The following is a 23,259-nucleotide window of genomic DNA, read 5'->3' on the forward strand; positions in this document are numbered from 1 at the left end:
ATGCTAAGAAACAGAAAACACAAGCGTAGTGTAATTGAGCCATCCTCCTAGTTCAACCCTGCAGCACAGGAAAAAGGTCAAAACACACCCTTACAACAAAAGTTTTTTGAGCCGAAAGTATCTTGTAAGGCCATTGCTAACTACTTTAAATTCTTTTCTATAATTTGTGCATAGGACCATGTCACCTAAGCAACAAGTATCAGGTATCGCATGGCAGGCCATCACAGCAGGCAGGGCAAACACACGCATAAACTGCCTAGACAATCTGCATGGAAGGATATGTCTCGGGGGTTCTCCACTAGCAGGGAAAGTTCAGAAACTGATTCCTGCAGAATCACATCAAATTGAAAGAATTAATATTGTACTTGAAGTCTTTTGGGAAGGACTAGAATTGATGGAGTACTTCAGGCAGGGAGATACTACATTATAAATCGCAATATTTGCATGAATAATAATGCATCTGCAATTTGGCAATGGATATATATAGCTATTAGAATAACATACAGGAATAGAGAGGTGAAGGGCTTGACAGAAAGAGTGTTATTCTTGGGATTCTTTTTTTTTTTTTCTGGTAACAAATCATGCTGCTTAGAAAGGAAGATTACCATTGCCATTGCTTAGTTGTTTTGCCAGTTCTCTCAGTTTTCTTCAGTCATATATGTTCAAAAGTTTACACTTCAAAAGTGTGCTTACAGTGCCTATCAAGCTGAGATATAAGTTAGTCTTAATAGAAACCTGTCATTTCTCAAATCCCCACATTGTTCCAGTGCCACTGTTTATTAGGGAAGTATGTGCAATGTGGAAAAGAGAGAGCCGGAGATCCACCTACAGTTTCATTGCTGTCACTCAAGCACTCTCAAGGCCAATTTTAGGCCAAGCAAAAAAAACCCCTCCCCACTGCCCTATCAATGACATTTAACATCATTCCATTAAATAAAATGTACATGAAGAGAACAGTACCACTAGTGTAACTTCAGGTGCCATCATTTAATGTCTAAAAGCAAACATCTTTTGGTCACTAGAAATTTTGTGACAAACACATATTTGCAATAAAATTTAACTGAAATTTTACAATGCGTTCTTGATCATTACAGTCACAAACACAGCATGATTTCTAGCTATCATGCCAGTGCCCTTGCAAGGTAAGATTCTTTCTGTAAATTTTTACCTTTCAAGACATCCAGATCGCTTGAATAAGTCAGAGGGTTGCACATGTAAGTTATTGTAATCAGAACTGTTTCTCTTAAATATGTCACAGATGTGTGTAAAAAAGGTAAACAGTCAATTCACTGATAGCTATAATAACTTGAGGAAACTTCAAAAAAATCGACACACACACATAAATTAGAATATTAACACGCATTCTCTACAGGAAGGGAGCTGTTTAATTTTTCCTAAAAGTGGCATAAAGTGCTTTTTGCAGAAGATTTAGTATTATCAAATCTGTTTTTACAGGAACGCTGTTTTTGTACCAAAAGTCCCCAGCTAAACTGATGTCTTTTTGCCGAGAGAGATTTTACTTACGCAACTCTTAGAGTCTCTAGTCGCCAAAGGGAACGGGCGTGAATGGATACAGCACCACCTTCATAATGGACAGTTCTGAAAATCAAGCAAAGGCACACACTATATGTTCAGCTCTGTCATAAGTAAGGATTGCTCATATTTGTTTAACTGCATTTCTCATTTGAAAAGAGCCAAAACAGTTACTGTAACTGTCAGATTCCTATGGTTATCATATTCAATACCTGCTCTTTTCAATTAAACCTTCAGATCTAACTACTGAAATTTTATTTTAATTGCCTTTTGCATCTATTGTTGCAATGTGACATTTTTCACTTAGGTATCTTTCTTGTACTGCTTTTAAGGACAAAGATTCAAGGAGGGGGGAAAAAAACTGATGATTACAGTATTACTAGGTTCTAACAGTAAATAGACATCAAATGAGCATAAGGATTTGTGATCACTGCATCCCACCCACAACAAAGGTAGTGTTTTCTCAGAGCTTACATTATAAAAATAACTCGACCAATTTACTACACTGAATTATGAACATTCACCTATTTGTCATTGTATTTTATTACCTTATCATAGCACCAAAGGTTTCACAAACCACGCTGACATAGTTTTCAGACATCTCAGATGTAAACACTTTCCTACTTCCAAATTTCAATATGCAATCACCCCTTCTTGTTCCTTGCATATATCCAGAAATCTGAGTGCTTTTAAAAAACAACCAAGTCTCAAAAACTGATTTTTTCCATTATTCTAAACATTGATATGCAATATACATTAGATCCATTCAGAGCCACAAAATGGCTTAGAGACATGGCCAAAGCCCTGAATGAGACTCTTTCCCAAGCACACACAGAGGAGCACGAGGAGTACTAAGCACTGCCACTCCCCTAGATTTAGGGAGCCTTTTTCTTTGGACTGCAGTGCGCCTACCTCCAGCCTTAAGCCACTTCCAGATTTTAATAGCCTAGGCCTCGTGTTCGGGAAAATGAAGAAAAGAGTCACTTCTGCAAAGGAGTGCTGTCGCTACGCTTATCAGAGGAGCGCTTCAGGGAATGCTGCCAGAGGATGGCAGAGTTTATGGATCCTAGAAGAGCTTACGGATGAAGTAAATGCTGTGATCTTCAGTCAAGATTAAGCACTTCTAGACCTACCCAGAGGCATAGCTTTAGGGATCATTATTACTGAAATTACAGGCAGTTCCCATTGTTAGGTATAAGCAATTTTTTGAGGACCAGAATTTTGGAGTCAGGTGCCTATGTAGGAACCTATTAGGGTTTTGCTTCCAAAGTCCTTCTGTGCATATAATCCAGAGGAACTGATGCTTAGCATGGAATAAAACTGCACATTGAAATAAATGGTTCAAACCCAAAAGAAAAAGTGAGTTAAACTGTACTTCTCAATATTGATAATAATACATAAAACTATAAACGTGCTAAAACTCATTTTGGAAGACACTAGAAAGTATTAATGCTGGGTAAAAATAAAGAGAAGAAAGGAAATGGTAAAGCATTAAGGTATGGCAAAAGCTAAGCTAAAACACTGAACAAACAAAAAAACACTCCCAGACATTGCAAATGAATGAAGACTTAAACTATATGGGAAAAATATTCAAAATACAAAATAATCACTCCTCACTACATTTACAGAATCAGTCACCCTGAATATTAAAGACCCATACATAAATAGAATCACTGACATGTGCTTCACCTACCAAAAAAGAAGTTATAAATGTGTATGAAATTCTCCTCTTGTTCTTGTAATCCTTGACTTTAAACCTTGTATTTTCTCCACTTATTATCTGAGTCATTTGCTGCAATGGCTTACAGCACTAGGAGCAGCTGACGAGCATTAGTAACCCTTTTGTATTTTCTCTCACAGATCAAAATTCAAGTTAAATCTTATTTTTTGTTGAAATTAACCTTCATTAGTACAGTGAAATGCAAATGATAATTTATCTTGTATTCAGCTACTGCTCTATTCACCCACTCCCTCTTCTATTCAGACATTTGTTTAAATTCTTGTTCTGCAACTAACAGATTGGGTTGCTGTTGTAACACCTAAACAATAACAGATTAGATATCACACATTTTTTAAGTCAAAACATTCTGATTACACCCTGGCTTATTTCAATATGAAGCCAGCTGACAAATGCATTTGGAATTCTTGCATTCATATAATACAAAATTTTACAGTTTTATTAAGCAGTTCTCGAGTCATTAAAAGTATGTGACAAATCAGGTGGAAGCAAAGGCTTAAATTAAACAGAATGTTTCATTTTTAAATTGGTACCTTGTCACCTTCCAGGAATAAAATTCTTTTTCACATTGGAAACCTGGAAGCTGTCACTTGTTCCTCAGTCTGAGTACTCTTCTGAGGCTAGCTTTGGATAATATGTAGCAGTAGAACCAGTGTAATTTTAAATGTTTAAAAACATTCCCATTGTGAACTTAAAAGAATGGTTTCTCATGTGCTAAGTTGCTTTCTTTTATGTTACTGTACATCCCCTATTTCATCTCTCTGTTCCTTCAAAGAGGAGTCACCAGTCCTTGATCATGTAAGAGAAAAGTTTGGGAAAGAGACAGAAAGGAAGAAATCCTAAACACAAATGTGCTATTTTTTTGCCAAAGGAAAACAAAAAGGATCCTGGGATTCTCTCTCTTATTTCCCTATGAGTGGATATGACAGCAGCAGAGGGAGCAAAGGCAAAAAACAGCGACAGCACTTTAGGGATAATAGTCAGCCAGGGAGTAGCAAAGCCTCAGGAAAAACAGTGACAGGATGACCGGCTAGGAAGCAAAAGCAGAAGCCCAGAGTTTGGGGCCAAGGATGGAGCAGCAAGATTTTGGAAGGACAGGACAGAAGATACATACTACAAAAACCAGGCAGGTGCTAGTACAGGGCCTAAGCTGTGGGGCCTTTAGCTAGACTTTCTCTTCTCTATGGACAATGTGGTAAAGAAAAGGAAGCTTCAAATTAAAGTTATTTCATCTCTTCTGTAGTGAAGGGCAAGTCACGATGCTCTTACCATAAGACAGCAGCATGTATACTAACCATCACCCCAGAGGGACTGAGTAAATTCATATCTTGTCATACGCCTTTTTATTTTGTCTAAGAAATCAAAAGTTCATTTTTAACTCCTTTCATTGAAATGCAGGTAGTAAACTGCTCTGAAATTGCTCAACTGATCATCCTTAGTATTTGTTCTGTATGAAAAATTACTCCATAGGCTATGGCTCATTTCTTTTTATATAGTATTGACAACAGTTCAGTGCCCAGAAAGAACCACGGTTCATAACATTTTAATCCTTCCTGAAACAGACACTGGTAATCTTTAAAAGATATTGATATTACTAAGTCAGACAAAACAGGGCTTTTAACGACATGTGAATAACCTACAACAATTCTTTCTGCCTATCAAGGGTGTTACTACAGATTCACACTGATAAGATGGAAAAAATAAAATGTCAAATTACAAAGTGCAGGAAAAAATGAGCATTGCTTGCCAAACAGCAGAGAAAACCTGCAATTTACAGAAACTTATTATGAAATTGCAAATAATGTAAATTCATGAAGAAAGAATAACGAACAGCAAAAAAACCAAAGATATCAACAAGAGCTACAAAGAGCCCTCCTCTTCACCTAGAAAGTTCAGCATAGCCTTTACCTTCTGAGCCATGATCAGAACACCAATTGCTCACATTTTCAAAAATATTTTCATTGTGTTTTCTACACTTACAGATCCAGAATACTGGTCACTTTTATTTCAAAGGAGAATATCTATAAGAAATTCAGAACCACTGAGAATTTTCAGTTCATCTTTACTATAAAACCTGATCTAGTGAATTAATTGGTGTAATGAAGTTACTTTATCTGACCTATGACTTGAAGTTCAAGTTTAAAACACCAAGTTCTTCCTGACTGTGTCCTTAATCCATTTAATTCCACTTATTATAAAGTCACTAGAGCTGGAACCTGCCAACTAATTTGTATTACAGGTCCCATGCTGTAAGTACAGCACTAAGGATGGTGCAACCTTCCCCCAGTGCCTCACTTTCTACTAGTATTAACGGCGCAGGGCCCTCTGTGCACAAGCAGAGAAGCGTTACTAGGACAAGAAAGCAGGCACTACTGAGAATTAACCATGCTCTCGCTTATTCCTAGCACGCTCCTGCTTTAGCCTTGCGAGATACCATGTGGATGCAAAGCAACTGTAAACCTCAAAAAGAAAGCTAGATATCTGGTTCTATCATCTCCACTTACAATACTGAATTAATTACACAGGTTAAAATAGACTACTGCATACCAAAACTCTGCAAGAATCATTATCGAATTCATATTCTTATCGTAGCATTGTTGAGCAAAGAGCAGGCAATCAGATCAATGAAATCCACCGACTAATACAGGGCGTTAAATGGGGTAATTGAAAATAGCATTTTGTGGCTGTTGAGGTTTTCTTCGTTCAAAAACCTGTAAATTCCACAGCAAAGAAATGGAGTAAACTTCAGTAACTGGGAATGAATCAGGATGTCATAAATATGAAGGTCTTATCTAAACTTTTGACTTGTTTTGAAAATATATTTAATTTATTGTTTTGATGGGGGGGTTGATTAACATAACAGCATAAAAATATAGTACCTGGATTATACATAAATGAATAAATCCAAAAAAGACATCAAGGCTCAAGTTACAGTTCTTATTTCAAGAATTGGATTGGGGTCACCAGAAGGAAGCATATTTTTTAAGTCAGAGTTATTCTGTCTACACAGATCAAGAGCAGATAAAATGCCTCCAGAGAAACTAGAAGAAGCAGGAACCACAGCGAATCTTACTGTTTGCTTTCAAACCACATGCCTTGCCACAAAGCATTATCTAGGAGGAAAGGGTGATTACACGACATACCGTACTTACTACAAGCTAGGGAAGATTTGGCCATAATAAAAATAAATACCAGGCTCTGAATTCATTCTTACAGTGAACATGTCCTATATTTTCTAGGAAACCCTGTACAAAACTCAAAGAGTAATCTCAGTGATCTACTTCAAATCTATTTTAAATTAAGGTATCCAAAATACTCTGTAAATGCTAGTGCTATAAAGCAATTTATTTACTTGTTCTGTCCTAATCTGCTGTGTAGAGTTTTTGTATTCTCTTTAAAGAAATTGTTCCGTTCACTTCAATTACAGGCAAAGCTGTTCTGTTTTTAATTTGAAAGCCAATTATATGAGAAGCCAGTAAAGTACTCTATGGATTTTTCAAATTTATTTATAAAATTATAGTTATTACTGTTCAGGCTCAGTGGCTCACTGAACCCCTGTTCAGGGTTTTGGGTTTTTTTTAATGATTTCCCCTGGGTGAAAACTTTCTGAGCTCATGCTTCAGTCATAAACAATCATTTTCACATGTCAGATTCCTGTCTTCCCTGGATATAATAGACCCCACTAGTTAGTAATGCCATATCTAAGAGTATCTGCTCACATTTTAAGGAGAACAGCATGGTTTCCAGAACCAGGGGAAAAGAGCTGGGAGTGGCTAAGCTAGGCAGCTTATGATTTTCATCACTCTAAACTCTTTTTATCCATTTCTGAGACTAGTACAAAATAATATAATTTCTAAATATATTTGTAATATAATTTGTAAACAATACAATCATTCAATATGATTTACAAACTCCTAACCAGACACAGCTCTAGCAACCTTGTCTTGGCACTTTTCCTTAACGTTTCCTTAATATAGTATCCTGAACCCAAAGAAACTGTCAAAGGCAGGAATGACAGAACTGCCCCTGGAAATTAGGCTACTCCTATACACTCCTGCACGAAGGCCTCTTCTTACTGGATGTTTTGGCCTTTTGACACACTGCAGTCTATTCCACCTCCAGCAGTACTTTGGAAAAGCCAGGAGTGCTATGTTCTCTCTCACAGGTAATTTCTTTCTGTAACAATATATTTCTGGAAGGATCCAAATTCCACAGCAGTCATCGCTTTAACATATACACTGCAAATCAAAACGCAAATTATTTGCAATAGCCCCACCCTACACTGTGAACTGTAAATACTCACAGTTCTACTCCTGTGTGGACTTTAAGCTGTAAAAGAATATGAACGATAAAGAGCAAACATCATAATCCAATTTAAAAAAAAAAGTAATTTCAGTTATACACTCCTATTTCAGGGGTTTCTGTCAGTTTTTGGGGGGCTTTTAAGGAAAAAAACAAATGCAAAACAATCCAGTCTCTATAGTAATGTAAAGTACTGTATTAATAACTAGATAACATTTTTAAAGGAAAATAAAAATAATACATATTCTACAACAAATTGAAAACTGTAAAATGATTCCTATTTAATTGAATGTTAAAAAGGGGCAAATGTTGACTGAGTCAATACTGTCCAGAAAACACCAGCGGACATATAACATGACTTTTAAAATCTTTGTTGCATAGCCTGAATTTTGTGTGAGCATAATCTTGCATGGTTTTTAATCGAAGTAAGAAACAATAGTAAGCAATTTCACAGAAGCACTTCAGCACCTCCTCTAAATATCAACTGCCAAAATAAATGCAAAAATTGTGTTCATTCCCTTGATGTTACAGATGCACAAAGGAAGACTCAAAGCTATACTTAGCAAAGGAGGATAAGAAATTAAAGTGTCACAGTGCCAACAGGAAAAGATGCTTAACTGAAAGCAAATACCATTTCAAGCTACCTTTAATACAAACAGTGATTTATATCTTCTGCCAGATAATTATATACAATTCTCCAAAAAAAGTATTCAAAGCAGTTAACAAATTGATCATGTTCAAAACAGGGGGAAAGTGGTGGGAAAGTCCTGTTCTTTACTGCCCTTTGTGATATGGTATGAAGATGTCTCATGTGAATACACATGCAGATCAATGAATTTTCTTCTTACCTGGCAACTTAACACTCCTTTATTGCATTTTCTATATAATGTTATGTTGCTGTAAAGGGATAGATTTTTAATGTGTTCTTAAATGTTAAGGTTCATTAATGAAGTGCTTGATCATCCTACGGTTCTGCAATTACACTGCATTTAATGGGAATTTTGCAGGATTTAAAATGAAATATGAGAAAACACTAGTAGAATTCTATTTAATTATTGTCTTATTCTCAGTGTCACTTTCAAGGGTGAGGATAGTAATAGCAGCAATAAATTTCAAGACCTAATGAGTCTATTATGTAGTAACTAAAATTAAAACATGAACTGATCACATTTTAAGTCTTCTGCATTTTGAAATATCTTCTCTGTTTAAGAATTCTTCCCTAGACAAGAAATGAGAAAGAGTCAGGAAGTGATAGCAGCTGTACAAAAAAACCCTTTCAAGTGAAAGGGCTGAAGTTTCTTTCATTAGCATTTACAAATTTATAGAAGAATTTTACTATCTATATATTTTAGGAGTGCTCTCTATCTTTAAAAGGCATAGAATGAAAATATATTTCTATTTGCAACCTGTGAAAATTCAACATGGAAATCAACAGCACTTTCTTTGTCATGGAAATTCAGACATCCATATGCCAAAATAAACAAAGTATTCCAAAATCAACATTATCATGTAACCATTTTCAAGCTGAAGGTAGGAATAAATCTGACACTTCCATTAAAGCCTTACTGAAAAAAAGGCTTGGGGTATATTTTATTAGAGCAAGCGAACAGGACTTTGATTTTATTTTATATTTGATTCACCCGTGTAATGGCTCCACTGAGACATGCTGCTTTCAGTGCCAGTCATCACCATTTTGGATTTATTAGTTAACTGAGAGGGAAAAGACACATCCTGAGCTGTCATCATTTTTCTACTTCCATTCTGGAATTCCTTCAATCATGAAAATAACCATAAATTTAGTCCTAGACTCCTACGTGAGGTACACCTCAGATTAATAACCCAGATTAGTAGCCTTGAGAGACTCAGCGATAATCTTAACATACCATCTCCTGAGGCATTACGTATGATAACAGAAAAAACAGCAGTAAAGAAACTGATACTTTTCCTTCAGTGTTTTTAAGTCAGTAAAGATGACAATATTTATCAAAAATCACAATAAGATGTATAACAATAAAAGCACAAAAGTAATAAATCATCAAGAACAAAAGCAAACAGTAAATATTATAAATAATCTGTTGTAATAAAATCATAACCACAATAATAGGGTTAACCTGCCATTTTGTGTGTGCCATCACAACCACTCAACTGTTAGCATAACAGATGAAAAGGCTGCAGGTGCTTATTCTTCTAGATTTGATTTTAAGCTAAGAAAAGAAGAAGAAGGAAAAAAAAAAGGTTCAGTTCAATTTTGTTCGGTGTCCCCCAACAACTCATTGAATTTTGTCTCATGTTGCTGTCCCAAGTCCACTTCCAATAAGTACTTTTACAGCTGTAAGTGAAAGCAGACTGAAACAATACCAAAAGGAAAGTGCAGAAGAGCCTCATGTCCAAAACTGATCTCAGCAACACTTGGTGTTATGAGAGAGAGAGCTCATCACGATATCCTTCAAAAATTTGTGCTACCAGTGACATTCAACACTGATTCTGTAAAATTCATTATTACTCTATTCTAAGCCAGAAAACCTACCTTCTTTGTTCTTCTCCGTGTTCGCCAGAAGGGACTGTCAAGCATTCGTCCATGTGGCCATGCAATAACCTCAGAACATCTCCTCCTATCAGATAGCCTTGAAAGAAGGGAGAAAATCAAGTGTATTTGTCTGAACATAGCAACACGCAAAACTACGGTTCAAACCGTAATAAAAAGTATCTGTTTTATTTAATTGTTTTTTGTTGGTGCTTTATGTTCCTATAAAAAGAGAGCCACTGTGTCAGGTGGGAGTCCAGAGAGGAAGGGGGACATGGCTCTTTCCCCGGGGAGCCAGCTGACTATGGCCAAGGGCCAAGACAAGCTTCAAGTCAACAACTAGGAAAGGGGGGAAAAAGAGAAAGAGCCACAGAAAACATGCTGCTGAGCAGAGCAGGAAGCACATCTTCAGCCAGTCTGCAGAGGATACAGGATGGACATTTCACTGGAACCAGGTGGGATTGCAGAGTTCGTGCAACTCAGAAAAAGACTGATCCAGCTGAAACCAGGAAGCAAGTACTTGCCTCCCAAGTTACAACAGGTAAAGTGGGAGACGCTTCTTATTTCTCTTCCGTCTCACCCACTCGGTTTTGTTTTTTTAGAAGTTAAGGATTCCAGTTTATGTACAAATAAAATCCACGTCCACAAAGGGACAGAACATACCCATAGCTTCACAATATTTGGGAACCAGGACACTGCAGATGGAAGTTGAAAATAAGTCTACCTTTCTAATCAGTAAAAATATCAACATCAATTTCGCATCAGCCTCTTTGGAACAGAGAGGTGATATTAAAAAGAAGCTGAATTTTATGTTTTCCTACCTATATTGCTTTATAATCTAGTAATTTAAGAGTACTAACACCTGGTAGATTTTCAGTGCAATTCAATGGTATTTTTTTAATCTGACAAACTGAACAAGTGTTTAAAGTACACAAAGGTAATTCCTAAACTCCTTCCTTCTTGCTAGAATCAGTTAATATCAAATTCCTTATTTGAGCAGGATGTGAAAACATAATTCCTTGGGTTTATATAGTAAAAGGTATAGGTTTTATTATATCAAAATCCTTTTTTTGAAGTATTGTTAGAATAGTAGTCTGAAGCTATGTCCATATTAGCAAGTACTGCTGCGCAATAAGAGCAGACCTGGAGAGAGAGAGCTGGTGCTGAAGACCCAACATTCAGACTATACACATTTCATGGGTTTTATTTTGATGCTACTGTATATTCAGGAAAAACTTTTTTCAAACCTTTGAAATCATATCAGATAAATACTTATGTGGCTAATTTTAGACTTGAATTTTTCACCTTTAAATTCTTGATTTTGATGCAGGGCGGCATTTTAGTTAACATATCTTAGTTTATATATGGAGCCATGTCAGTATAAATCTGGAGTACAGAATTAGCAGAATTACTTGTCCTGGCCCTCAAGCTCCATTTTGACTAAAACACTAAATTGACTTCTACGTAAGCAAATTTTGCAAAAATGCATACAAAAAACAATCATTTTGTTTTAACAAACTACCTTCAATACCCCAGCTCATTTTATGGATTATTTATCCATTATTTTCATTTTGAAGTCACTTCATTTAACTGACGTGTTTCAAGAGTTCTGCAAAGACAAATCCCTTTTTCTTTCCACGGACATAAGGCTGAAAACTCTTATTACTATACTTCTAATGGAAAGTTTTGATTAAGAGTAGGCATTCTAGTGTTAGGTGTTCCTATACACTGGTACTTTGCATATGAAGACCTCAATCATTTTGCAGATATTAACAAATTTAAATTTAGCTTTATATTCCTCTTCCTCCATTTAGAGATAATTTATCTTCAGTTTGGTTACAGTCTTCCTGAGGCATATAGGTCACACACGATTGCCCAGGTGTCAGAATCACTCTCCCTTCACAATGAGACAGCTTTGATTACAGTAGCATTTGCCGCATATGCTGAAATAGAGTCTTTTCTCTAATTGTTTCTGACACCATCCAGCTGATCTTCTCTAGGAAAGATACTGCTCAGAAAGATAAATTAGTTAAATGTCTATACCTGAGAAAAGCAAAAATGGAAAACTGTAACAACAAAGTACAAGCAAATCCTATGGTAGAGAAATGCACCACTGCTAAAATCATATTATATTATTTTCACATGATCTTCTGTGGTAAGAATGGATAACACATCACTATATTCTATCAGTGTGGACTTGTGCTTCCCATCCAGCCAGGCATGCCTCATTAGGGAGGATCGCCAGCTGGAGAGATGCGGCATAGCACAAACATGAGCCTCAGCTAATAACCTGCACTAGGCTTATTAACATGAATGGCACACCAGCACTGCCAGCAGCAGGAGGACAAGGAGAATGGAATATGGAGTTTTTAGAAACAAGCAACAGCCTGGAGAGGAGGAGAAGACCTCAAAGGTTTTCTCCACTCTGTGTTCGGCAGCAACACTCCTACCCCAGTTCCCTACTTCCATCGCTCCCATCCCGCTCTTCTTTCCTCGACTCTGAGAACAACCCCACTACTCCCTCCATCCACTTGCAAGCAGACCATATTCCCATATTACTTGCCCCAAGTCACCATGGAGGTTCTCACACCAGCTCCCAACCTTTGGCATCGTTAGTTACTCCCAGTTCTCCCCTTCCCCAGTCCTACCTCAATTCACATTCTTAATTTTTTCTCTCTGCCCCTGTACTGAGTTCTTGTCTTTACTTTCTTGGACACATTGTGCCAATTTAATGTTCACCCAAGCTACCAAGTTTGGCACCAAGCCTTCTGTATTCTGGTGCTCGACCTTCCCCTTCTCCCTCCTGTCCAGCAGGCCACCAGTGGGCCTATGCCTGAAAGCAGAGCAGAGAAAGGCTGTCCACTCACATCCAGGGCCCATCTTGCCAGGCCACAGCAGTCTTCAACTGTAAATGCTCAGAAATTTCCATTCAGCTCAAATACTGAGGGAATTTGGGGAATTTATCCAAGCAGCTCTGTCAGCTTTTTTTTTTTTTTTTTTTTTTTTTTTTTTTTAAGATTATCGCAGTTTTTTAAAGATTCATTATTGGCCAAATTTCAAGGCTATCCAAGAAGTAATGGGCTGATGCAAAAAGACATTCAGTCTTACATTCAGTTTCCAAATATTGAGGGTTGCTTAAAGCACCAGAATTTTTTCAACATACCAAACAGCATTTTTTACTCAGTGAGTCACAGGAGCATGTAACCATGACTGCACACATCAGAATAATCTGAGATAATAATTTAAACCAGGACTGCAAGCCATATCAAGAAAATGTTATAAGTATTAACATACCTTTAGTAAAATGTATTAACATATCTTTAGTAAAATGAGATTTGAATTAGCTTTTCAGTCTTTAGAAACTATGATGTAAAAACCATCAGTATGCCTTTCAGCGTAATTTTTCCTCTCCATTTTCAGAATATTTTAGTATTTATTTAGTTGATTAAACATTCAAATAAGAGAAATCCACTCCCATATTTCAGCAACATTTGGCAGAATAGTTGGATTTTTCAGGTATTCCATTTAAAATCAATCTTTCAATAATTAAAGTTGAGTCCATCTTACCTTGGGCAACTTCACTTCCTGAACTGATTGGGGCTACACTCCAGAGTGTTTGCTGGAAGGCTGCATCAACATGTAAGCTCCCATTGCCATAAGAGAGATGCTAAAACCAGAAGAGAGAGAGGCTTTTATCTGGGGTTAATTAAAAATCTCATTAGCATATTCAGAAATAATATCAAACATTCTCTTGGTTCTTTCATACATAAATTGTTCCCACTGTCTGCATAAGCAAACGCAAAGTCATCAAGGGGCATGGGAGATAAAGCTAGAATAATATAGCATATTTGCCTTGAAGAAACATACATAAATGACACAAAATGGTCAGCTGTTGGGGGTCTTAGAATGTAATTCTTCTCTGAAGACTTGATTATTAAATGCTGCAGGGGTCTTATATTGGTGTACTTCCTTCTATATGCAACGGGATTTTCCACTAAGTTTGAATAGGGGGATATAACATTAATCTATATATTTCAGGTATAACTCACCACTTAAATATTTCTTGTGGGCCACTGCCTTCCTAAAACTGCCAACAGATCAAAGATAACATTTAATCAAGTAATTCACTCCGTAAGGCACATAAAGAAGTTTCCAAAAATATATTCTTGCACCAAGCTTGCATGATCCAAGCAAACCTGAAAATAGCTTTCCCTGAAAAGCTCATTTCCTGCCTAAGAATTCAATGGGTCCTCTTCTTTTACTGTATTATTGTATATCTTCTGCCAATGTATCTGTTCTTTCTGGTGAGTGCCAAAGATGCTTTTTCTTCTCAAATTTCTTTTTTTATATCCCTAACTGAAATGAACAGTCATTTCACATTTTATTTTCCCCTTAGTGCAATTATATAAACTAGTCACCAATGGTAGACCAGGCTGAGAGATTACAATCCCCAGCATACCTCCAATCCCATTCCTGCCTTCTTGGCCTCACTTTTATAGTTCAGTTTTCTCTAACCAAGATCATTGCACAGATTCCAGTTAGGGAAAATTAGCGACTTGAACAGCACAACCAAGGAGGACCATTACTTCTTGTGAAGAACGTGTAATTCGGGATGGGTAAAGGAAGAAAAGGATAACAACCCTGTCATTTAGAGCTGCCATCAACTGAGCAGTTCTTGCATCTGTGTGCTTTATACATGCTAATGAACTTATCTTCAGAACACACAGTGATATCAACTGAATTACTGTTCCATTTTATAAGTAGAAGGCTGAACAAAAACACATTGCTGACTTCCCTTTTCAGAACATCTATTATTTCTCTCACTTCTTTTGACTCCAGTTGCAGCTCTGATTATAACCCAGATGTCTCAAGTCAAGTCAACAGATCGTATCTTTAAAAAGCGTGGTTTAAATTAATTACTCAGTATCACACATGACCACCACAGAACAGAAGTATAGAGTATATTTTTGCAATTATCTCCTTTCCTTCACTTCCCTAGACTGCTGCATCATTCAATTTACAAATGAAGGCAAGGGTCCTGACAGCTACAGTCCCATAAACTATGCAGTCCTAAATTCAACTCTCGAACACCATCCATAGCAAACAACAAAATGACTCTGCAGAGGAAGTAGCATGTCAATGAATAATCACAGAAGCACACCACATGTACAGAAGAAAACCAGATTATAGTTGCCAATTTTAATCCTCGGATTTCATAACTTTTCAGTGCTTGATTTTGCAGTCTTAATGCTGTTTTAAAGCAATTTGCACTCTGCCTGTAATTTTTTGGTGCTTATCTGCTTGGTTTTGTACTTTCAGCAGAATAAAATTATCAAAATGAAACAAAATGAAACCAAAATTCCATAATGCAAAGTCCATGATATGGACATGAACACTGGTTCTGAGAGCCTCTGCAACTACTACACAGATCTTTGCTGTGCATGTAACAGAGTACCCGGCAGAAGTAGCAGGTTGCTATCTTCTACATGGACCTCCCAGTAAAGTGTAGCACATCTTTCAGCTTTGCAGTGACAACACTTGCAAAGCAGAAATATGTTGGGTTTGGGAGTCCTGCACTCTATTCTTGCCCCGGCGTGGATCTTCTGTCACACTTACAGGCAGGTTCTTCAGCCTCTTGTCTCACCCAAATATTATCTTTTCTGCACACTGGTGTCCAGGCTCACCCAAAACATTCTAAGAATATTTTCAATAATGTCAAAAGCGCCTTTCTTCCTAACTCTGTTCTGGATACAGTTGACCTGATATTACTGAAATTCTGGCTGAGGCATGGAAAATACTAAACTACTTAAGCTGAAAAAGTACTATCTTAAGCACATGCATTGCTAGATGTGCCTCCTCTACTAATATAAGGATAAACTCCTAAAACAGCTTTTAATCTGCCATAGCTTTCTAATCACTTTTCAAAATAAAGTATGGCATCTTATGAATACAGGCAAACACTACAGTCTAGATGCAGCTTCTCAAGGATAAACTCCAAGACTGAAATTTCCCCTAACATTACATTTTCCAACTGAACCTACCTTCATTTAATAAACTCTATACTGCTCTGAAAAAAAAAAAAAAAAAAAAAAAATTAACTGTTCCTTGGTCTTCACTGAAGAACACAGTGTATTCAAGCTCACTGAAGAGCTTAGGAATCAGAAGGTAATTTCCATAAGAAGTCTTCCACAGCGCTTGCAGTAGCACAGTTACATTTACAATAACTAGATGATGTATTCTAAATTCAGTACTCGGTAAGTCTGCACTAATGGCATGCACAGATACTGCAGGGAAAAGATGCAGGCTGCTTTTTGGAAAGAGGCAATGAAATTTCAATTCATACATTCTTTTCCCCAGAAGAATATACTGAAAGAAATATACTGAACAGCACCTAGTGTTTCTGTTCTGTGAAACGTGCAGGTGTGCAAAGAAAAAACATAGAGAAAACAAAATGCCTGCTTCAGGCTTCCTCATGGCTAAGCTGTGTCAATACTGATACCGCATCTAGCACTATCTATTTCTATCTGCACTTTACATTATGATGTCCCTGACTTTATTTCTCAGTCTCTTCCAGATAGCAAGAACGACAAAAGAAAAACAATAATAAATTTAAGAAAAGCTTCCTTTCTGTAGAATCTGAGAACTACATATGAAGGTTAAAGTGCATATGCTGCACTGAAGGAGAGAAAGGGCTCTTGGGGTGCCAACCCAAGCGGCTACAGCAGTCGCACAAACAAAATCACTCCATGCTTACTAGGTATCATTTCTATTAAAATGTGTTACTGAAATCAGTGAAAAAACATTCAGTAAGTGACACTGATCATTATACTGATGCTGTCAAAATAAATGAAAATATTTACTCCAAGGAAGATAAATATTGGAAAGAACTAAAAGTATCAAAATTGCATGTCTGTAAAGTTTTTATATCACTATTTTTTGTGTGTACGTCTAAAAGTGGCAAGACATTTATACTTACAGAAAAGTGTATGAATATTTTGAAAAAGTCTGAATAAATATGGGCAAACTTACATTGCAGGGAAAAAAATGGTAATCTAAGTTTTGATCCAAAGTAGGCAAAGCCCAAGAAGTTTTATTTGGGTTTAAAGCTCTATAAAATCCTGGCTTCTTTGAATTCATCTAAAGTGGTTTAAACAGACAGCCAACAAATCTGCAAGCAAAAAGTTTTTCCACTGATACAGAAAGAGAGTTGGGAGTAATACACTGACCTTTTTCAGTCCCTCAACTCAGCACAGGGGTAACATCAGCAAAGGGAGAGTCACAGCCAAAGCCCACAGGGTCACAGAAATTGCCATTAAAAATCAGCCACCAATATTCATCTAATCCACTCTCGTGCTGCGGACAGCAGAAAATGCTAGATGTGTGGCAGGAAGCATGCGAACCCGATGGTGAATCGACGGGGGGAGCCTGCCTCCCCCCCTTTAGCTCTCCTCCTGAGCTGTCGTCATTGAAAGCCTGAAGTACATCAGCTCCTATGCTTCCAAATTATTAGCATTTATTATGATATACAAGAGCTTTTATTAACAAAAGATTACTAAGTTTGCAGAAGCAAACGTCAAAAGTTAGGAAATATCAAACTGCAAGTAGCCTATGAAAATGGAAGGGCCTCTGGCGCATGCATCATATTACAGTTCCTAATGGCACAATACTGTAGGACTTTTCCACAAGTGCTGCCTCATGGTATATACAGGATAAAGGGGCTCACTTCATGAACAGCTGCTCAGCGCTGTTTTCTCCTTATTCTTCAGTTTGCAGCCTCATGCTTTATTCAATAGTGTCAATCCTTCAAAGCTCTGAAGAGAATTATTAATTTCCTCACAGGCTTTTCTTTTGCTATCATCAATCACAGTGTTTCACAAAATACAACAAATATTAATGACTTTACTGTCTCAAACCCCCAAAAGGAGTAGCATTAGCCCCATTTTCCAGTGCAGAGCTGAGGCACATAGTTTACCCTGAAAAGTTTTCATTAATCCAAAATGCCCAAGTTGAAGTGACAATGATCTGTTTTTTCCCCTGCTGTAATGCAGGCTGCATTATATACAGTTTTAATGTTCAAGGCACAGCTCCCATTATCTTCACGGGCTGGCATCAAAGCTCAGCCACTCTGGGACCTCATAAGCTCTAGCAGAAGGAGAAGTCCTTGGAGCCATGACTCGGGTACCCAGCTGATAAGGAAGGCAGAGGTAGTGACCACCAGAAGGCAAGTCTGGTGTAAAAGAGGATCTGCTCAGAAAATTCCACAGCAGAGTCTGGTACAGAATCTAATTCTCCAGGAAAAAAAGCTAACTATTTAATCATTACAATGCCCATTCTCCACCTACAATTCCCTTGAAAGTCTTTGAAATCTGCCCTTGAAATCTGAAGCTTGAAATTTCATCTTCAAAGTTGCTCTGTTCCACAGCCTCCCTACTACTCAACCCTGACACATTCTTTGAAATTCTATCATTAGCACTGAGACGGCGACCTATAAAAAACTAGCGTGACTGCATATTTAAGAGATGTCATTAAATATATTTGGTGCCATAATTCTTGCATTTTCTAATGTTTGTGATTTTGCAATTTTAATAAAAATATTTTATTACGGTATATTTTGTATGTAATTTTCTCACATTTTTAAAAAGCAAATTAAAAAAATGGTAACAGTATGTGGCACATACAGCACTGACACCCACCTGAAATACATGCAGAAGAAACTTTTAAAACCACTTATTAGACATCTGGGATTTAAACTAACAGAAAATCAATAGCAGAGTAGACTGTCAGCACTAGCACGGGTGACTCCGATGCTTTTATACAGCGGGTTTCCTAGATAGTTGCTGACAGCAGCTACCTATCCCAGTTGTTCCTGTTCTTTATCCCAGTCCCATATCTCTCGCCTAACCAACCCAGCTTCTCAACCCAGTTACGCTACCTTATCACCTAAAATTAACATTTCTTTCTCCTTCAAAGATTTTTCCTCAGACCTACAAAGCTGAGGTTTAGCATTTTGTCTTTTTTCTTGCTCAGCTTCTTTCTTCCCGTGTCATCCAGCATTCAACATCTTTCCAGAAACTTAGCACAAATCCTGCCCCTCATAATTATTTTTGCATTTCTTGGCCAGACTTTCCCCTCTCTGAATCTTTGTCCGGCAGTTCAGTTTTCCCCCTTCACCCCAGCTCCTTTGTAGATCCCTCTTCTCTCCTTTCATCCCTAGTCCCACTCCACCGGTTCCTCTTTCAGTCGTCCTCGCCAAAACAGTATGGGTTTTCTTCCCCAAATTTCTAATTCAGTCTTAACCAGCAGGTGCCCATTCCTCCCTTGTCACCAGCTTCATGTAGCAGATGACTACTGCTTGCCTCCCTCCGGCTGCCAAGCTCTTCAGCCAGGCAGTCAAGTCCCACTCAGTTTCCCTCCTTCCCACTTCAGGCCCAGGCTCAGTCTTTCTTACAGTCTATTCCTGTCCCTTCTCCATCACCGGCCTTTTGTTCCTTCTACTTTCTAAAAGCTTCCTCCTCCACATGTCTTAAGTGCGAGCAGATCACTGACAGCACATAAAACACTGAGTTCTCAGTTGTCAATACTTTCTCCCCGCCTTGAGCCACCCGTTACAAGGCATATCTGCTTTCACCAGGCTTGGGGATATTTAATTATTCACTGTGGGGGAAGTTTAAACAGTTCATTAGCACACAGGAGCGGCAAGAGGTCTGGCATGCACAGAATGGGCAAAGTCATCAGATTTTTAACTGCTAAAATAAAATCAAGAAATCCTTCCCGGTCACGTTCCAACTGCAATGTTTCAGGGACATGTTCTCTGCTAAATTTAGGCAAGAGGGTTTTTTCCTTAAATAAAGTACACCTGTGATATGACAACCACCCCTTCTAGTTTCATGTACTTGTTGTAAAGTGAGGAATGCTCAACATTTCCAAGAAAGTGAGGTGAATTTTTTTTAATGAGGGGAACTCTTTGTTCACAGTGTTCATGCTCAAAGTCAGCTGACCTCTTCTAGATGAACTAAAAAAATCTCAGACTGATACAAAAAAGAAAAAAAGGAAATAGATGCTATTATTTCTATTAAGTAATTTTTGACATTATAAGCACGTGGAAGTAGAGTCTTATAAGGCAGAGCAGCTTGACAACCTCAATTATCAGGAAGATCTACCAGCTTCCACAATAACATTTCAATTGTATAAAGACTCTGTGGGAACTGCATTACCATCAGAGTAAAGAGCAGCTCAACGCTGCCTTTGCCCCACTAATTTCAGGTTTGTTTATGCAGGTTCAAATGATTTTCTTCTATTTTTTTAACTAAAAATAAGTGAATGTGTGTGATACAGTGAATAAGTGAATAATGTGTGAAGTCACACAGAACAATGCAAAGCCCAACTACTGACTTTCATACTCCTACAATTAAAACATAAGAGGGGAAAAAGCCCACTGTTCTGTCCCCTGAGTCCCATTGCGCCAAAACAAGCTACAGATCCTTATTTGTGAGAAGGAGCTGTCCCAAGTCTCTGATAAAAAAATAAAAGCAAACTAAACCTGAGAATGGAAAATAAACAGTGTATTGTTGCAAGAGGATCAGGAGGGAACATCTTTCCCGTTTTCATGAACAGCTGTCCACCTGTCCAAGATAGACAACAAATATAAGCTGCACCTTTCAAATAGTTTCTTCTAATTTAGAGAATATTATTTTGAAATTGAATTCTGTCATCAGTTAACCGTGATAAAAATCTTCACAAAAAAGCTTTCATTTCAAAGGAAATAAGAGTATTAGTTTCCTATATTTAAAAAAAAAAAAAATTGTCACCTTAAGTAAAAGAGAGGCAGACCGCAAGGCTTGTTCACAGCTTTGCATAATGCAGCTACCGATCAGCATTACAGGCAGGATAGTTACTATATATATCTCTCACAGTACAGAAATTGTTGCATTATACTGAAATCTCTGCAGTGTAGATTTAAAGTTTAAAAATGATTTTTTTTTCTTTCCTAACTTCTCAACCTAAATATCATTGAGCTCATTGCTACTAATTTTAATTTTTATCTTGATCATTCCTTTTGCATTTCATTTTCATGTATATGGAATTTCTCTTGACTGATGTTTAAAAGACTAAGAACTATTGTTATCCAGAGGCTTTATGAATTTGAAAGAAATCAGAATTAATTAAATTTCTAAACTATTTAAAATTGACAACTTTGAAAGCTACCATGGGATGTAGTTAACAATATATATTAGGCATACCTCAGTGCAGCAGCACATTCTAAAAATGTACAAGAGGGGGAAAACATACTGGATAAATTACATCTGTTCCCAGGCCTGCATTGCCTCAAGAAAGGAAACAGAGCAACTCTGGGCTGAACTTAAACAGCAGCAATATTTATAGCAGAACATCTTCTTGCTCTATGCTAATAGGGTTCAGCAGAGCCAAGTTTCCTCTCTGAAGGATCTGGCAGCAGTGCAACTCATACATTATATAATGCCACAAGCTCTTATATAAGTGTTTTTCCTCAGAAATGCTATAGAGGAAAATAAGCATCTAAAATCCCATTGTATAGGTAGGGATAATGAGAGTCAGAGCAACTGAAAGACTTGCCCAGGGACACTACTGCCCAGAGCCAACAAACAGCCAAAATCCACATCTCTAGATTTTTATTTTCTTATTTTCCCACTAATCTTCCTATCAGTTTAGCACTTGTTCAATGGAATCAAAAAAAAAAGGCTGTTCAGGGCAAAAAGATAGACTCAGTCTCTCAAAAACCACAAGTTCCTTGACTGGATTTAATAATCCACTTGGTCTCACTGTCAAAGTGGATTCATACAAATAACTTTACCTCTCCACAGTCCAAACTACTGTAAAAGGTATCAGTTGCTACATTACTTTTTTAAGTGCAGTAGAAAATAGGAGCTAAAGATGTATAAGATGTACTCTAAATGAAAAGACTGTTATTCTAAGAATCTGTTCTTTTGCTTTCATACATTATTATGGCATTTCTACTGGACACTGTAGAAAATAAAAACTTGGTGTGTATGTTTTTGCCAAGGAAAAATGTATACACTTTTACAATACCTTGTTTTATTATACAGTTTTGGGAAGGATAAGTGTGGCTGTATAGGGATGGATGATTTTTTCTGAACTAGATAGTGCAAAAAGAATCCAGAATACTAAATTATTGACTCTTAGCGGTTCCATTAATGTTGGTGAAGGAAGGTTTGTAGGAAACAGCACTGGAGCATCTGATATAGCTGGGGGTAAAAAAGGGGGGGAAAATGTTTGAGGCACACAAGCTGCTCTTCAGGTCTGTGTGGAAGCATCAGGCTACAAACTATGGTCAGATAAGGAACAATTCTGGTCTCAGCTAAACTTAATTACGTTAAACAATCAGAGTGGCATGTTACCAAGGGGAGAAGTGAAAAGGCTGTTGGCTCCTGGGAAACAGAAACACGTACAAGAAGTTATGTGAAGGGAAGAGCAATGTTCACTTGTGTAATAGTACCGCACTAGCTGGGGGTGGCTTTGGGAGAAACCGCGGTGTGCCGTTAAGTTGGTATCTCCGAGCTCACAGTCTTCACAGTTGGGAACGTTAGATTTAAAATACAGCTTTTGAAGGTATTTTGTACATACCCTAAAGGAACAAGACTCGGAGTTTAGAAATGGAGAGACAGCTTTTACGAAAAATATTCACCCATTGGTAACTGGCCCTTTGAATTTTCATGTAATATGGTCAAATATCATTGCTTTATTTACAGTGCTAATATAAATCTGGAGTAGGTAGTAGAAATACAAATATTCTTATGATTGTGAAGCCATGTAGTTCATCAACTCTTAATTTAGACTGGAATCATACCCATTTATAAAAATGCAGGGGTGAGCGCTTGTTTAATTTGTTCAGGCCTTACCATCAAACCAGATCTGAATAACTGAAATAAATTTAATAAGCATTCATGAAAATTTAACTCTTAACCATTTCATGACTAAAATACAGAGATTAAAACATCAAAAGATACATCTGAGTTGCTTTTCTCTGCAGTGAAAATATAATCTATTTTGTGTATATTGATATTTTGCAAAGAAGACAGTATACGCATTAACACCATGGGAGCTGTGCAAATTTAATGTGTTGAATAAAATCACTATCTGCAGTCTGCATCATGTGTCTTGGTGC

General features: G+C 37.2%; 1 protein-coding gene across 1 annotated transcript in view; it reads right to left on the bottom strand.

Moving 5' to 3' along the window:
• The window catches only part of RYR2 (ryanodine receptor 2), a 352,195-nt gene that overhangs the window by 259,981 nt on the left and 68,955 nt on the right, over nucleotides 1-23,259 (bottom strand). The window contains exons 9-11 of the mRNA XM_067294572.1: nucleotides 13,665-13,764; nucleotides 10,101-10,197; nucleotides 1,525-1,599 (exon numbers count right to left, since the gene is read on the bottom strand). Of these exons, the coding sequence (XP_067150673.1) occupies nucleotides 1,525-1,599; nucleotides 10,101-10,197; nucleotides 13,665-13,764 (272 nt within the window). The remainder of the gene's footprint in view (nucleotides 1-1,524; nucleotides 1,600-10,100; nucleotides 10,198-13,664; nucleotides 13,765-23,259) is intronic.

This window comes from Apteryx mantelli, chromosome 3, assembly GCF_036417845.1.
Source record: "Apteryx mantelli isolate bAptMan1 chromosome 3, bAptMan1.hap1, whole genome shotgun sequence".
Taxonomy (NCBI): domain Eukaryota; kingdom Metazoa; phylum Chordata; class Aves; order Apterygiformes; family Apterygidae; genus Apteryx; species Apteryx mantelli.